This window comes from Diadema antillarum, unplaced genomic scaffold, assembly GCF_040938485.1.
Source record: "Diadema antillarum isolate AM-2024a unplaced genomic scaffold, OU_Dant_1.0 seq00000692_RagTag, whole genome shotgun sequence".
NCBI lineage: Eukaryota > Metazoa > Echinodermata > Echinoidea > Diadematoida > Diadematidae > Diadema > Diadema antillarum.
Window position 1 is genome coordinate 853,901 of NW_027271597.1, and position 18,549 is coordinate 872,449.

Sequence of the window (18,549 nt, forward strand, 5' to 3'; positions counted from 1 at the left end):
GAAATAGCTTCGACTTAGAGAAAATCCAACTTATATGAGGGATTAAAATCAATAGAATATAAAGAGAAGAGGACTTGAAAAGACCTCTGATTTAGGCAATTATTCGACTTACGCTAGGTCGACTTAAGCAAGGGTGACTGTATTGAGATTAAAACATGAATGTTTTCTGCCGCGTAATACAAATTAGATATATCTGATTGTTTATTAACGTTGCTTTACTATTGTATGGTTTTCAACGGAGGGAGTTCTGTTTTGTTGTATGTGTTGATTACATTCTTTTTCAATTGGAAATGACTTGCCTGCAACATTTTAAGTGTCTAGTTGGCAGTATGATGTAGAAATTTAGTATGTACACACTGTAATTTGGACTAATCTAATCTTTTCCTTAGGATTAATTTTGCTATTTTGCATTATTTCTGGATTTGTTTGACCCTCATAAAAGACTGATCATAAAACCTGAGTGCTAATCGTAGCCCTTTGCATCGGATAATAGCTTTTTATTCAGGGTTCAAGTAACCTGTGCCATTAATTACATATTGTCGCTGGGGCGACAAGATCTTGTATCTGCAATTTTGGTGAAATTAAACTTTTTTGGATTAATGGTCAAATTATGGGTTAAGTGATGTCCTGTCCAAATCCCAACTGTCTTACTCCAAAAATGAAGCCACCACGGCATGTCAAAGGAATGGCTATCCCATTCACCACAGTGCTTTGGCCGCCATGTTTTTTGGCTCTCCTGAACATTTGACATTTTGTAGATACGAGGTCTCGTCGCCCCAGCGACAATATGATTGTTAGAAATGTTAACATTATTTCACCCAACAAAATATACAAATGCTGAAGTGAGAATGTTTGTAAATGTTTTTCTTTTAATGGAGATTTTTCATGTTGCATAATCACTCCAAGTTATTTGGGGCCAGCATTCTTCTTGTCCGAGATCCAGGAAAGGTCATTGTCCTCCATAAACCAACCAAAATGAGCCTTCAGCAGCTGTTGTGCACCCATCAGAGTTTTTGCACCAAGGAGGAAGCTAGGGCAATAGCTCCAGGTGATGTTCATTTGTCTGGCAAGACTTCTGTGGACGGTGTTGGTGGCTCGCGGTCGCCGGACTTATCGCCATGGAACACTCATTCTTTGTGAAGGAGACAGATTTCAGATGGGCAGATGGGAATGGCTGCTGGCACGATTGTTTATGAGTGTGTGTTTAGAGTGTGACTGTGGGCTGTGTTGGGCAGAGTGAGGGGAGGGTAGAAGATTTGAGTCTGGAAGAAGATGGAAAGGAAAAGGGATGAAGCTCAGACAGAAAGGTTAACAGAAGATAAGATGGAAGACAAATCAATCAATCAATCAGTCAGTCAGTCAATCAATCAATCGATCCATCGATCGCTTGATCAGTCAGTAAGTCAGTGTCAGTCAATTAATCAATCCATCCATCCATCCATCAATCAATCAATCAATCAATCAATCAAACAATCAATCAATCAATCAATCAAACAATCAATCAATCAATCAATCAATCAATCAATCAATCAATCAATCAAACAAACAATCAGTCAATTAATCAATCAGTCAGTCAGTCAACCAATCATACAATCAATCAATCAAGTTGAGTAGGACCACCAAGATCCATGGATATGTTTTTTCCAACAGTCTTCGTCTTTAATAATTATCTGAGTGATGTCTTACTTCTCCTTGATACCAGGGTCGACCTTATGCAAATCAACATATATCTTCTTGACAGACAGAAGAAGGAAATGAGGAATGAAGAATGGAAGGAAAAACATGAGAAGGGATGTGAAAATAAAGAAAGATGATAGAAAGCACTGACATAGGGTGTGATAATTAAACAATTGACATAGTGAGGATGGAGAAGATATAAGTGGACTGGAAAAAAGAATATAACAAGAGGGAAGAACAACATATATAAGATGCAATTTGTATGTGAACAAGATAAAGAGGAAAGGATAATAAAAGTGACTTTGGCGGGACTGAAGATTTGGTGGCACACAGAATCAAGAGGAGGAACCCTGGAGTGGGCAGGAGGAGGAGCAGCAGCAGCAGCAGTAGAAGAAGAAAATACAACATGGGTGTCAGATGTGGGAGGAGGCAAAAAATTGCAGTATTTGGGAATCAAATTGATGTGGTTTGTAGTTAAAGTAAATGTAAAAAAAGAAGAAGAAGAAGTGGAAACAAAGAAGGGAAATGAGGAGGAAAAGGGGTAGAAGATAGTTAAAGGAGAAAGGGAAGATGATACACTAGATAGGGAGGTGGAGGAGAGTTTGTTACCGTAGTTTAATTTTCCATCTGAGAAGATGGCTGGATAGCCCATATTCATCTGCACTGGCTGGTCTTCGATGGGAACCAGTTGGATGTGAGATGGGACCACTTCACCGGGTTATGCACCATGCTCGTTACGATGAATGAATGAAGCTGGATCTTTTACTTGCATGAGTTGTGACTCTCACATACGGGACCGCCATTTTATGTCCCATGCAAGAGACAGAGTGTTTTACCTCTTACCAGAGGGGGTGGTATGATTACATACAATATTGCTCAGCTAAATTCAAGAATTGAACAAGGGTCAATTGGATAGGGAGGCAGACATGCTGCTGACTGAACTGAAGTAGCACCCTTAAAGAGTATGATGTGGAGCTACGAAAGAGACAGACAGAAGGTAGTAGAAGTGTTGAGGATACGGTGTGTCATTTGAGGATGAGGAGGATGGGAAAGGAGCATGCATGGGGAGGGGAGGGGAGGGTTTGGGAGAAAGCCGAGGGAAGTTAAAGACAGGAGACTGAGAGCGAGGGTCGGATGGAGTAGTGATGGGAGACAGGAAGAATGAGGTGGAAGATGGAAATTCTGGAGAGGGGTAGGAAAAGGGGTTTAAAGGAGACATGGGATGGGAGATGAGGGTAGGGGAAGTGGAAGAAGCAAGGGATGAGCCTACACAAGGACATGAGTTCAAATATGGGTGAGATGGTTGACAGACATCAAGACTCAAGAGGAGGACATGAGATAGGGAAAGAAAGAAAGAAAGAGTCTGGAAAAGAGTGAAAGAGAGGAGGGGGTGGGAGAGAGGGAAGTAGAGGACAGGAAGAGGGGGAATGAAAAACTGGAGGTGAATTGAGGACAGGGGTGCAAGATGGGGTGCAGGGGGGATTGGGATGTGCAATGCAGGGGGGCAAAAATAGACACTTGCAAGAAAGGAGGAAAATGAGTAAAAGGCTGGGAGAGGTGAATACATTTGAGATGGGGGATGATGGTGGGGGTGGGGGGAATGGAGGACATGAAGATGATGACAGATGACAACAGGACACCGAGTTTTCTGTTGATGATGCCTTCTAGATGATATTACTGCTGGAGGTGCTTGAGTTATGTAAGATATAACTTATCCATGGCATATTTTACTCTTTGTGTTGTGATGGGTATTATTGAGTGGGTTAAGTCGGGTCACAATTGTATGCCAGCTGCTCGTATGTCCAATTTGAGTGAGAGATAAGTCATTGGTGTAATATTGTGCTAGCTAATCAGCTGATTTTGTGCGCAAAAGGCTTTGAAAAAGTAGAATTCAAAATAAACACAATAGCCAGGGCCACACTGGCAAAACTTCTGGAAGTCCAAGTTTTCATAGTTTTGCTAGTGTGACTGCAAACTGCCTAGAAAGTTCTAGTGAAACTGCCCACTAAAAAAAAAGGAAATTTCCTGAACCCCTGCAAATCTTCTCAAAGTTTGTGCAGTCCAAATGCATGCAGCTGAAACTTTGCAAAGTTTTTCACGTGACCAGTCTCGAGTACTCACTGCATTCGCTGGTCAGCTGTCAGGTGGCGCTGCTTTCTGTGCACCAGTGACCCAAACTTCGCAAAGTTTGGCCACCAGTGTGAATGAAAGAGCAAGCTTCACGAAGTGTTCTTGAACTTAAACTTTTTAAAGTTTTGCCAGTATGACAGTGGGTAATGTGATGCATAGGACCTCTTGAGTTGACAGAACTAATGTTGTTTATGTGTTGGATTTGTTGGGGTGTTAGTGTCAGACAATGCATTACATTGCTCTCACATCTCTGTGGAAACACTTTGCAGCATGCTACTTGCACCTCTAATACTCAATGCGTCTTTTCCTTTTTACGCCCTCTGTCAGTGCCAACTAGTACCGCTACAATTGTCTCCATGTTTTAGCTGAATGTTTGATACTCTTGCTCCAGGGTCAGCAGAGGGTTACCCTGGCAACTTGAGACAGGTGGAGTGCCAGTATCATCTCATCTTTGGTTTTGATTTTAAAAACATTCCAGTCTAGTAGAGCTTGACTGGGAAAAGATATCCACAATGGTATATGGAGAGTCAAGGGCAAGTTCTTTTTTGTATTTAAGGAAGAGTTGAGTCCTTTTGAATCTGGGGTCCCAGATGGAAGAATTATGAACTCGGCGCTTCCATCTGTCACCAGTCTGCCTGCCCTATTCCGGAGCAAGGACCTGGATGCGTCACCGGAGGAAAGAAAGTCCTCGAAATCAACAAAAAAACTCAGGAAAGTAAAAGGAAGAAGGAGAAGGAAAGATTGCCCCTGGGTCTGGGTGGTTTTCAAGTCTGTTGTGGAGTGTCACCTGTTTCACACTTCCTACCCATATGCCTGGGCGTGAGAAATGAAAACAAGCCACGTTTATATTGATGGTGCATGAGGCGAAAAGTTCACCCTCTGTTTCTCCAAGATAGAGTGGAGTTTTGAGAGTTCAAGTTTGTGTTTGTGATAGAGAAAAAAAACACGTAAGTTGCGGATGAAATTTTTGCTAAAGTCAACAGTTCTTGGTATGGATTCATGTTGACTACTTTTTTTTTTTTTAAATCGAGAAGGACATTGACAAAAGTGGTGGCCAAACAGTTTTTATTTTATTTTTCTTTTTTAGAAATTCATCAAATAACATATATAGGATTTTTTTTTTTTTGGGGGGGGGGGGCAGTTGGGGAGGGGGAGAGGCTGGTCTTTTGTTTGTGTAAAATCTTATATTTTGCAAGTACAGTAGTTAGAAGTACCTTGTTGATATCTTGAGCTATTAGTTGCTCAATTTGTAGTTATACTTAGATTTAACTCCACTACTACCCTCTATAATCTGAGGCAGATTCGCAGTTAGTGTTTAGTAGCTGTGGCTCCCAGGACTATCCAAACTGCAATCAGTGAAATTTTATCTGAAAATGAATCTAGTATCTTAAAGGTAAAGAAGAATGTGGAGGATGGTTTGTTTTGTATTGCCAATGCAAAAGTCAATACAAAGGCGTGGCATATACAGAAAAGAGACTTTCCCACCTAAATTCCTCCTGCTATTGTGCTACTACTTGTGTTATCTGCCTTGTATTGTTACCAACATATGAGGGGAAAAAGAGAAGAGTGTTGATAAACAGTTTTCTTTAATTTTCTTCATATCTTCCAACTTTTTTCCTACTTAAAGTGGAAGATGAAAGCACTCCAATTACTAGTAATGCACTTGGGCCGCCATCAAGCATGCAGATCGTTTCCTCCTTATCGCTGGTCCAGATTCCTGTCAACAAGGTCATTGGGGAACACAATGCTGAGGGTATTTTTGGGTCTCAAAGTTGTATTTATTCTATTTTTACCTCAGCCAAAGAGGTTACAAATTATGTTTTTGTCAGTGTTGGTTTATTGTCTTTAACTCCCTGTTCAAACGTAAACCAGTTTATACCAAAACTCGATAAAAGAAACGGCGTATAAAGAATCGTTGTATAGCCGACAGACCGTTCAGACGCTAATTTCGATTATTCCGGAAAAACGTTGTATAGATGTGCAGTTTCTCACAGCGCATGTTGTTATGGTCATGAGTGACAGTTACAAGGTCACCTTTCGTGCGCGCTCCCGTTAAACCCCGCCCAGTTATACAGTTCTATGGTCCCCATATGTTCAGACGCACAATGGACGTGATGGAATGTTGATTTGTTATTGAGTTCTAGTTCAAAACGATGCTGTGACTGTCGTCTCGCTATACGTCATTTCGTTAGTCAGCGTTCAGACATACAAATTCATTGTATAGCTATACCATTTTGGTATAGCTATACCATTTTGGTATAGCTATACCATTTTAGTATAAATTTTTTGTGTCTGAACACCCTGTTTGTCTCTTTGCAGAATAGGTCAAAAAGTTATGAACAGATTTGGATGAAATTCTCAGGAACAGGATAGTGATATAAGGAACAGATGATTAATCTTGGGAGTGATCCGCATCACCATCTGGATCTAGGAATTAAAAAATGTTTTTTAATAATAGAGATAAACAGATATCTTTTTTTATATAATTATGTAGAGATAAATGCCAAATGTTAAAATATGTAAGTGTAGATGCTAGAAACAAGCAAGTTCTTAGAGATTACAAAATGCTATCAAAGTACATGGGAAGTATGGGAAGATGAAGACATATTTCTGAGTTGACAATTATAGCGATTGAAATGTTATGTCTGCAAAGACCTCATTTAAATAAAATGTTTGTAAGAAAGATAAATGCAATGTGGGAGGCTCTGTGAAGAGAGGAATGTAGCAAATTGCACAATGTACCAGAATCCAGATGTGCTCAACAGAGTGAGGCTAAAAGAGAAAACGAAAGTTAAGGGAGAAAACCTGAGAAGAATGGTAATTGATAGAAAGATGTGTGAATATTTCTGAGCTATGATTCATCTCCATTTTGGGTGTGTTTTTTTTTTTTCAGTTTGTAGTTAGCAGCATTCAGAGATTCCTTCTGTGTATGTATCCTTCCGGTTTTGTAATTCGATAGCGATTTACTAATTTACAGGCTCAAAACAACAGTCTAATTTATGATTCCAGGAAATTACTTGGTCAAAACAATCGTCTCCTCAAACTGTCGAAGACTTCATTCCCTGGGTTTTGCTCAAATTCAACTGAAAAGTGTTCCAGTGCAAATGGTTCACACACATTGTCTTATCTTAACATGAAGATGTCTCCATTTTTTTTTTCAGGATCTTAGTATAATTGTAATCAATAGATTAAATTGATTTTTCGGTCCTGAAAGCACCATTTTTTTTTTTGTGCGTATTTAGTTGTGTCAATAGAACACTGATTCTGTGTTTAATACAATTCAATTCAATTCAATTCAATTCAATTCAATTCAATTCAATTCAATTCAATTCAATTTATTTGTTCAATTCCACCAAGAAAACAAAGTACAGAAATTGTAATACCTCAGTATTGGGTGAAGACAAGAAATCAATGATTACACAAACATGACAGATAGCTAAAAGGAGTTAACATATACTAGTACATGAGGTGGAAAAGATAGGAGTCCTGCTGAGAAGCAAAGCTTGTAAATTGCAGAAACTCCTATTTACAAATACAAAACAAAACAAAACAAAAAACACACCAGATACACAAGACTGGAAAATTCAGCCTGAAAACTATGTACAATATATACATACAATATGCGAAAATGAAATGATAATTGTGGGGGGGGGGGGGGGGGGGGAGAAAGCACACTAACGGATGTTAAAAGAAAAAAAATGTATTTAAAACAGAATATGGGATTGAATAATGGGAAGGAAAAAAAATGACTTGGACTTGAACACACAGTTACAGGGACAAGACTAAAGAGGGTGAAATAAAGGCAATGACTTACAAGATATCCAGTGCTTAACTAAGATGTAGCTCAGCATTAATCAATGAAAAAAAAAAATGTCAACCAATAAAGCAGATTATATCAAAGAGCCTACATATATCTGATTATTCATAAAGATGTGAATTTAACACTCAGCCCTATTTAAAGATTACAATTTATGGAACTTTATCAACAGTGGAAACACATGTACACGCCTGTATGTATTCCCTCTGACAAATTTCAGTGTAAAAAATTAAAAAAAAAATGTACAGGTTCAAATTTCAATACACAGAAGGTCAAAATATTTGACACAAGTTGCATGTCACACAAATCTTTTGTACAGTAGGACCTCAGTAAACAACAATTTGAAAAAGGTCCCAATTGCTATTCATAAAACAGACTCACATTATGCACAAAAATGTATCTATAACTATGCAAGTTATTTCATCTGAAGTACAGTAATACAAAAAAAAAAAACCATCAGGATTCATTGTATCTGTCAAGAAGATAAGATTTCATCTTACGTTTAAATCCAGATAGGCTAATGGCCTGTCTAAAAGAGGATTGCAGAGAGTTCCAGTATTTTGGGCCTGCCAATGCGACAGTGTTATTTCTGAGTTGGGTTCTGACTGATGTGAAATGATATAAAGCAGCCTGTCTTGTACAATAATTGTGTATTCTATCATTCTTAACAAACATGGACGCTATTGCGTGGGGCACATTACCATTATTGATCTGATACATGAGGGATGCCAAATACAATAGATAAATATCTTGTATTTTCAAAACATTATTCCCATAAAACAGCGTATCAGTATGAGCACGTGCATTTGCTGCTGACATAATCCTAACAGCTCTCTTTTGAAGAAGCAAAATTTTTTCTAAGCGAGTTTTGGCTGTAGCACCCCAAGCTAATACACCATAGTTTAAGTAAGGCAAAATCAAAGATGAATATAGCATAGCCAAAATGCTATTTGGAAGAAAAGACTTTAGTTTGTTCATCATACCTACATTTCTAGAGAGAAGATTACAAAGGTGAGTTGTATGCATTTTCCAATTCAACTTGTCATCAATATGGATGCCAAGAAATTTGGTTGATATAACTCTTTCAATCTGAACATTATCAAAAATTACAGGACCAGGCATTAAGGTGTCTCTATTACTGAATAACATGTATTTTGTTTTAAGCAGATTCAAGGATAACTTATTGGCATGAATCCAATCAGTTAATCCATGTAATTCCATATTTACTGTCTCCAACAGGACACGCAGGTCTTTGTTAGAGCAAAAAATACTAGTGTCATCTGCAAATAACAAGAAAGAAAAGACATTTGATGATTTTGGAAAGTCATTTACATAGAGAATAAATAACAGCGGTCCTAGAAGAGACCCTTGGGGTACTCCACAGGTGACAGACTGCATTCTAGAACCAATACCATTTAGTTGTACAAACTGTTGTCTGTTTCTAAGATAACTTTTAAACCATTCAAGTGCTGATCCTCTTATACCATAGTAATAGAGCTTATGCAACAAGATATCATGATTGACAGTGTCAAACGCTTTGGAATAGTCTAAATATATACCAATAGTATGAAGATGATTATCTAGGGCAGATGCTATTTTCTCTACTAAACACAAGATAGCATGAGATGTTGTGTGCCTTTCACGAAAACCAAATTGAGAAGTAGAAAAAATATTACATGATTTAAGAAATGCAATAAGTCTAGAGTATACAAGTTTTTCGAGAATTTTAGAAAAAACTGTAAGTAAAGATATAGGTCGATAGTTACCTATTTCTGTACGATTCCCTTTTTTAAAAATAGGAACAACTTTTGCGATTTTCATTTTATCGGGCACAATACCATAAACGATAGACAAATTATAAATGTGAGTAAGGGGTCTTACTATATATTGTATAATTTCTTTTAGCAAATCATTGCTAATTCCATCATACCCAGGACTCTTTTTCCTCTTTAGGCTACTTACAATATCAAGCACATCTGTTTCTACTACAGGAATTAAAAACAATGTTTTGGGGTTTGGATTATCCAGAAAATCTTTGTATGTGTCCTGCATATCTGGAATTGCATGTGATAAATTAACACCTATATTAGAAAAATATTCATTAAAAGCTTCGCATATATCTTTTTTGTCTTCAATTTCTTCTTCATTCACTACAAGCTTTGGAATACCCGAAGTTTTGGGGTTTACATTCAAAACATTCCGAATAACTTTCCATGTTCCCTTTACATTATTGCATACAGAATTGAATTGAAAAAGATAGTAATCTTTCTTTGCCCTGCGCAGTAGTGATGTCAGTATATTTCTATAAACAATATATTTTTGTTTAGATTCAAAAGTCTGATTTGTTTTATATTTATAAAACAACCGATTTTTCCTATTTATTGACCTCAATAATGATTTTGTAATCCATGGCAAACGGGGTTTTGTTTTATAATTTTGTTTACGCTTTTTCTCAAATAGAAAACAATGATTGTATGATAACATAAACATTTCCATAAATTTTTCAAATGACTTATTAACATCTGTCTCACTCAAGACTTCATTCCAGTCAGTAGATTCAAGTTCTCTCTTAAACTTTGATATACTCTCCTGATTAAATTTTCTCACATATTGATCACTTGGAGCATCATATATATGCTTTAATGTCATGGGCATTTTGGCAAAAACTGGGAAATGGTCTGATAAGTCAGAAACTACAATACCAGCGTATGGGAGAGGGTACATATTTGTAAATATATTATCAATTAAAGTTTGTGAGTTCTCTACTATTCTGGTTGGCCTATTGATCAGTGGCACTAAAGAAAAAGTACTTAAAAAATTACAGAATTCATTTACAGAGTTTTCATTATCATAATGTAATAAATTCACATTAAAATCACCCATAACAAAAATATTTTTATTGTTAACAATTGGGTTTGACAAAATTCTTGACATTTCTTCCACAAAATCATTTACTTTGCCACCAGGTGGCCTGTATACTACTCCAACTAGCATGCTCTTTACCCCAGGAATTACAATATTAACAAACAAAGTTTCTAGTACGTCACTCATAACTGACAGTTCAGATACAAACTGAAACTCCAATGATACAGGAATGTACATTGCAACTCCTCCTCCCGGTTTGCTATGTCGATTGTTAAATAGCAGTTGATAGCCAGGAAGATCATAAACTGTTGAAACAGTTGAAACAAAACAGAAAGGTATTATGTACTCCACTCTACGATGAGCTTTCGGTGTAACTGTATACGCAGTATATTTTGCAAAGTTTGTATTTTTGCGAATTTAGTGCATTGGGAACTATTCATGAATTTAACAACACTGATTAACTCTGATCTCGACATGAATGAGACATGTGTGCTAGCATTTCTCTGTCCATTACCGTACATACTCTCCAACTGTAAATTCGACCACTTGCAAAATGATTGGAAAATCCCAATTTGCAAAAAAAGTAGACTTGCTAACTATATGGCTTATATAGTATCCTCCCCTCATAAAGTAGATAGCTTCCTGAAATGTTATTGTGCTGATGTAAAAGTTACATCCATAAGGAGTTGTTATTGAATTGTGACCAAGACCAGGCTCAAAGCATATTTTTACACCTGAAGACAGCCTGAGGACTTGCTAATGAACGGCGGAAAAGGATGCATGAGTGAAGGTAGACGGTGGTCTGGCAATGCCTGGTGTTGCTGCTGACCCATCTTACCTCATAAAAAAGGATGTCATCAATTTAGTGACCCCCCAATTTCCGAAGCCCTTCTTCCTTGGGAGATAGAGGGCAGCACCCATTTCTTGTTTTTGCTGTGTCTCCATGGACACACCTCGCTATGAAGTCTTCTCCATAACAAACTGTTGGAATGTAATTGTACAACAGATGAGGCTTACATATTTCCAGTTTGAAGCCATATGGCTATTAGTGCCGCCTGAGATGGACTTCGTTTTTTTAATTCTCTTCTTCTGAACTGACAATATATGACCTATCCATATGAGACTCTGATTAAGATGCTGAACGTCCATCTTCTGATCTGGAATCTTTCAAGTCTTACAAGTCCAAGCATTTCAGTGATTTATCACTTTTTATCCTTATTATCTTTCATATATTTCCACTTTATTTTTTCCGAAACCTACCACGCAAATGTTGATTAAGGAGTCTGACCGACCATGAATGCAGACTTTGGAGAAGATCATCCTGTAATGTTGTTTAGGCCATTAGGGTGGCTCAGTCCATAGCAATAGCATATCTGCCTTCAACTGAATGGCATGGATTCGGGCGTGGGTGTGGTAGTGAATCCCTCAAAGTCTTACTGGATGATGTTGTGTGCTATCATTCCCCATCTACTAGAGGCAAAGCACATTGTCCCTAGGTTAGGACATCAAAATAATGGAGGTTCTGTGTGGGAGAGAATCACAACCCATGCATGTAAAAAATTGTGCTTCATTCATTCATCACAAAGAACATGGTGCATAACGCGATGGAGTGGTCAGCTCCATGTACAGACAACTAGACTCCATTGAAAACCAGTTAGTGCAGCTGAATATGGCCCATCCAGCCATCTTGTCAGATGTAAATTAAAAACATACAAAAACAAGCAAATAAACAAACATGTAATCATATGTGGCTGAGATGTCTTTTAAACATGATGTTTTACTTCACAAAACCCCAGTAAGATGCCCCAGACAACACAAAAATATTCAAATTTTTGCAACATTCCAAGACTTTGGAATTCAGTCAGGAGATGATATTCGAAAAAATTTATTATATTTGTTATTTACATAGCCAAATTACCACACAGCAGTTTTGTGAGTTTTAATGCCTGTGACTTTATCAGGTAACCAAAGAGACAGGTCACACTTGTATCTTGTTCAATAGTTGCTTCACTTCAATAGTTTCTTCAATGCCATATATATGGGACTTGTCGAGTTTTAAAAGTTCATACAGAGTTGATTTCCAAAGAAAGAGTTTGAGATTCAGCATTCATGAGGAGATGTCATGAATTGAAGATTGCAGACGACTGTCTGAGGTGAACTAAGGCAGACTCGCCGAGGACATTTCACCCCATGGTCTGCCAGTACCATTCACTGTGCGTAGTGGTACCAGAAAAAAGTTAGTGACCTAACAAAACTGTAAAATGAGGGGGGAGGGGAAGAAAACAAACGTGAGTGTAAGGAATAAACCGCTTTAAATAGCCACCTCTAATGTGCCAGCTGCTCTCGTAAAATAACCAACTGTCAGAGTTTGACAGATATGTTAACACTTTGGGGACTTTGTTTCCATCATGCGCTCAATATTGGCAATATAAACAGCTAGAAATCTGTTCAAAGAAGTTCCTCAAAAATGCAGTCTATTAAAAAAATTTTCAAGCTTCTGCCATGACTTTTTAAGTGACCCAGACAGAAGCATACAATATGTACCCTACATGAGATGAAATTATTATTTATCTATTATTGTTATATTATTATATATTATATATTATTTATAGATTATGTTGTACTTTTGGATTTTATGCATATCATTGAAGAACTCTGTTGCTTGTTTGACATAACAAAGATTTCATGGAATTATTCTGAGTTTGGCACATTTAGGAACATCATGGTAACTAATTTAATTGTTATTCCATTCATAGTACTGACCTTTCAATGGTTGGTCTCATGCCACAAAAGTGTTAACTTGTTATTCTATGTGCACAGTGAAGGCCCTTCAGAATAACAAACACCAATGATGAATACAACCAAGCAAAAGAAACTCACTCTGCGGACTTGATTTTCAACCAATTTTAAACAAGCAATTAATCAGTTTATTTCGTTGAAACTTACTGGTAGTCATTAAAAATTATTGAAGACAAATTTTGTTTACTGTATCTATGTGACATGTAGATCACACACATGAAATGCTGTACTTGAAAATGTACCCGGTATCTATTTTTTGGAATGTTTTCTATTGTCAATATATCATTGTGGTCTCTAGAAACATATTTGTAAAGAAGAATATTACTGAGAACATAGTCATCTTATACTAATGGGCTTCTAGGACTATGGTATCTGACTTATATGATAGCCAAAATTCTCTCTTTGTAGTATTTGTCTTGTCAGCAGTAGTAGTTTAATGATACTGGTACCTCAAATGATTGCTCATTTCATTAATATTCACCTTTCACTTCTCAAGTGCGTCAAATAAGTGGATGAAGGACTTTCTTGTTCTTTCTATTACTAAATATTTTTGTTGTTGTTTTTTAGAATGAGAGGTGCATTTATAAAGAAAAAAGCAAAGTTCTCGGAAGGGCTCAAAATTCATCTACCACCATTTGAATTTGAATTTGAAATTACATTGTCACAGCATTACTAAAAGCAAGGTATTTTTGCGGCATGAAATTGTCACTTGCATACAATGCATATAAGGCAGAAAAGAACATTCACGTGCATTTTAATTTTGCATATTTTGGTTTACGAAATTTGCGAAATTAAAATGCATGCGAACATTCTTCAGTTTACAGTATTTCACACATTTCTTATGCATATCTGAATGTGTCCATTTCAGAGCAAAAATAGGCAGTTTCTGCAGGCATATATATGGAAACTAAGTTTTACCTTTATTCTTATTGCTTGATAGTTTCTTTGCCACATCTGTCTGTTTATGTGCTCATTTGGGGGTAAGACAATTTGAAGTAGCAACTGGCCAACTCAGCTTTCAACCGGACTTGGTATTCGGGCTAGAACAGCACAAGTAAAATCTTGACTAAATTGTAAATTTTCCAGGTCACATTTCATTGGGGACCGAAATTGTGGGTAATGAACTTTGTCAGTGTTGTGGTCTAAATAGTGCAAGTTGACCTCCGTGTGTGGCTGAGTAACAAACAAATATGGATCAGCTCCTCAAAAGAAAGTTTAAGAAGTTGTTATTTGCTATTCACTGATGCATTTTCCAGAGTTTCATTTGTTTAAGCTGACAAGTGTTTAAAGGAGTTCCTCTTTTATTTTTTGCTTATTTGTTTGTTAGTGACTCTTTTCTTATTGAAGAGCCTACAAGAAGGCATATAGTTTGTTGATCTTGATTTTTTTTTCAAATGCAATTATACCCAAGTCTCAAATCCTAATGCTCTGAGGGTCATTATTTTTAAGTTATTCAGCCTGGAATAACATTATATTTTTTGCTTTTAAAGCAGAAAATAGTGAGATATCATCATTTTTTTTCTTTACACGATCGTTGGAAAGTTGTAAGGTGATGACATAATCAGCTCACTCTTTTGCATATTCTTATCAACTTTTTTATGAACTTCTGCAGAATTTAGCCAAAACTTCAAATTTAATAATTCCCTTATCTATATATAATTTTAATCAATTTTTCTTTTGCTGTTGTGCTCATTGAATTTTACTCTTTCTTCTCAGACTAACTTTTGATTGGGCTGGATTTCTTCTTCAACAGAAAATGTATCTTGTGTCAGGACAGGAATAATGAAGGAAGAGTAATCTTCCTTTCGAGACCACATAATAAGGAAACTCCAGCAAAATTCTGCTTCATTCATGGTGGTTTTGAAAGAAGTCCTCTTAATTATCAACACATGTGAATATAACATTTTTGCAAAAGTCAGGAAAAGACTATCCTTGCTTTTCATACGTATCGAGAGTGCTTAACTTGAATGCTGGATTACAAACCGGATTGCAATTACGATCCGAATCATTGTTTGTTCACTTGACCCAGGAAGGCTTCACAATTTCTGCGATTTCGAATTTCAGAGCTAGGATGGGAGGTGTGGCTTCTTTTCAAGTTCCCATCTCTTGAGCTGTTAGTAGCACGCACTTTGACTGCAGCGCAAACGTTTGAGGAACGCGGTCTTTTTGCGGAGGAGGTTGAAAGGTCACCGTAAGCTCTGCTCCCAAAAACACAATCGGAGGTCAATTACTACATTCACACGGTCGCGATTGGAAACACTTCCGGACCCTCAATTTAAACATGATCAAATCACTGTCCACGATTTCATTTTGCATTTACACGGTAAGGATGCTTAATTTGAAACACAATTTTAGTGATGCCTCATAACAATCCCATTTTAAATTCAGCACTCTCGGCACCTGCGAAAGCTAGATATGGTTTTGCTCCTGGATGAGAAAAAGAAAAGTCACGCACACCACATTTTTCCACAAATCCATGTATTTACAGTAGAAGTCTTCAGAGTGGAGCTTTTTGTAGATCTGTTTACTTACTATTCTGGTCTAGTAAATCCCAGAAGAAAGAGCTGTGTGCTTTTGGGATACACTGCACAATCAATCATTCATGAAAAGCTTTGACAGGTTTTTTTTTTTTTCTTTGTCGTTGTTGTCGCTGAAACATTTGATCACTGAAGCTACTTTTGATTTAATGGTGGTTTATGTGCAAGTAATAGCTGAATGGCTATTAGGAGTATTCAGCATGTGTCTCTTCATAGTTCATCATTTGAAAGTTCAAGACCTCTTAAAGGGAGTGTAGGCACAGCACTGACAACTTGGTGTGGTGATTTCAGAGCCTCAGCGCGATTGCTGTTAACAGCAGCTTCCCCTCGTCTAATTTGTTTTCCTTCTCCGAATGCCCGTGACCTTTCGGTCAAGTACCTTTCAGGGTGAGGAGCTCCTGTTTACTTGAAACAGGCTCACAGTTTCTCTTTTTTAAAACATGTCAATGTGTGTGTGTGTGTGTGTGTGTGTGTTTGTGTGTGTTAGCACGTATGTGCATATATGTGTGTATCTTTGTTTGTCTGTTTGTTTGTATGTTGACCAATTTGTTTGAAGTATTACAGTATGTGTTATTCCCTTTCTGATGTTGGGGGGAAAAAGTTTTGAAGGTTAAAGACACGCCTTAAACATAATCCTGGATTTTGTTATCCTTGTTCGTTGGTTGCTCGGTGGTTTATATGTTATTTTTGTTTTAAGGATGAATACACGCATACAGAGAGACGCTTCCATCATGTCTATTGGATTATTATGATGCTTTAAGGAAAAGGCTTGCAACTCGTCTAGGGCTTATTAGAGGAGTCTATAAACCCTGTGTTGTGTGCGATACCTGAAACCTGCAACCTCTTCCCTACCCTATAACTCATCTGTCATTCTTTCCACCTCCTCCCACATTCCTAAATCCAGTATGTCATCACAAAAGCCAATCTCATTTGCACCTATTTTCTATCAATTGATCCCATCGTCTCTTTTCAGAGAGCTGGCTTATACCAGGTCTAGACAATTTGTGTGATAATGATGCAAATTTGGTTCAGAAAATTCTGCAGAAAAATAAGAAGAAATGGCTAGGAGTTTACAATATCTGTCAGCAGTATAATTCAGTGTAGTGAAAAAAAAATATGCCCGGTGAAGCTAGTACAATTGCGTATCATGTTTTAATTAAACTGCGTGCTGCAATGAGTCAACTAGTATTATGTAATGTCTGTTCCTCTTTATTTGTAGGGGGTGGGAAGAGTCACATTTGAATAGGCAGAAAGGGGAGAGATTTTTAATTGGCCAGCTAACGTAATGGTAATGTGGCTTTTCCTCGACTGCAGACAGGAGCGGGCATTGTAATAGAATTTCCAGCTGTTATTGTTGCCAATTTGGGTGGGATGAGGGCTTTAAATGAATTTGTACCTTGCTGATGGGGTGAGTAGTTGAAGCGAGTCGCGTTAATCAGTCAGAGAACACGGTCGGGATGTGAGTTTGACTCCTCGTTGACCCGCAGAATCATGCTCCTATACCCTGTTTATGCTGCAGACCCAATTTCAAGCCCCTTGAACCACTCGCAAATGTCTTTCCAAAACACAAGACGCTAATCTGTATTTAGTGCTTTTACCTCACTTTAGGGAATATACCTGAACCATTTTTGTTTGATGGCCCAATTCAGATCCATCTTTTACTCCAGTTTGATTCCATTGTACTGTGCAGGTTTAAACGAGAAGCTATTCTATGGCAAACATCTTGACCATCAATTTGCTGAAATTATTTAAGTGGAATTGTATGAATTTTCGTGACTACGAAAATATACTTGTTTGCCAAGTCCAACAAATGCTTATCCATGTTGTTACATAGGCCTTTATCTTAACTGACCAATATGCAGGGTAAGCTGTCAAACATGGTGTTGCTCTTTGTTTTCATTCTGTTTCATGTATTTTATATCAGCTGCAGAGTTCACTCACGACAATGGGATATCATCATGAATATAGTATACCTTCGTAATTTTATTTTAAACCTTCAGTCGTTGCATGGTACAACGCATTAATATGTGTATTTGTAAATGGTGAAGGTGGGAATTTGGAACATGGAAATATGGAGCTTTTATATCACAGCAGTGATATATGATATCATAATGAAATGCTTTTGGTGTGTGAATCTATGTGAGTTTTATAATCAGTTTTATTTCATTCTCCTTTTCTTTGCAGACCTACCAGTGTGAAACAAGAATTGGTCACATCTCACCCACTGGAAAAATCAGAGAAAAATGTAAGAAAAAGGAGGGCTATACTTCTTGAGGCACTGTTGATTGCAGTTTGTTTTTATTTTGTATTCGCTAATTGTTTGTCCGATCATTTGCTTCTTGCATTGCAAGCAAGAATTAAAAGGTAAGATATCAGGGTTGACTTGAGGAAAAGGGAAGAAGTTTACAGATTATCTTTAATATACATGACTTTGTTTGGTTCTATTTTATGTTTTGATAACTTAGGCTAACATAATGTGATATTAATGAAAGCAATGGAAATGAGATCAACTTAGCCATAAGAAGAGTAAGAAGGTACTTTTTAAATATTTCTATAAATGTTGTTGCCTGATTCAGCTCAAAGATTTGATGTGCTGTTTCAGTCCTTTCACTCCTTCCATCAGAAATAACTTTTTGTGGATGAAAAATCTCCCTTTCATATGTGTAAGTATGTCAAAGTGTGTGTATGAATGTGGTGGAATTGGCTAGATTTACATCTTCATTA

General features: G+C 37.2%; 1 protein-coding gene across 1 annotated transcript in view; it reads left to right on the top strand.

Annotated features, from left to right (window-relative positions):
• The window catches only part of LOC139737407 (proteasome maturation protein-like), a 91,309-nt gene that overhangs the window by 20,948 nt on the left and 51,812 nt on the right, over window positions 1-18,549 (top strand). Inside the window, exon 3 of the mRNA XM_071648084.1 lies at window positions 18,010-18,070. Coding sequence (XP_071504185.1) covers window positions 18,010-18,070 — 61 coding nt within the window. The remainder of the gene's footprint in view (window positions 1-18,009; window positions 18,071-18,549) is intronic.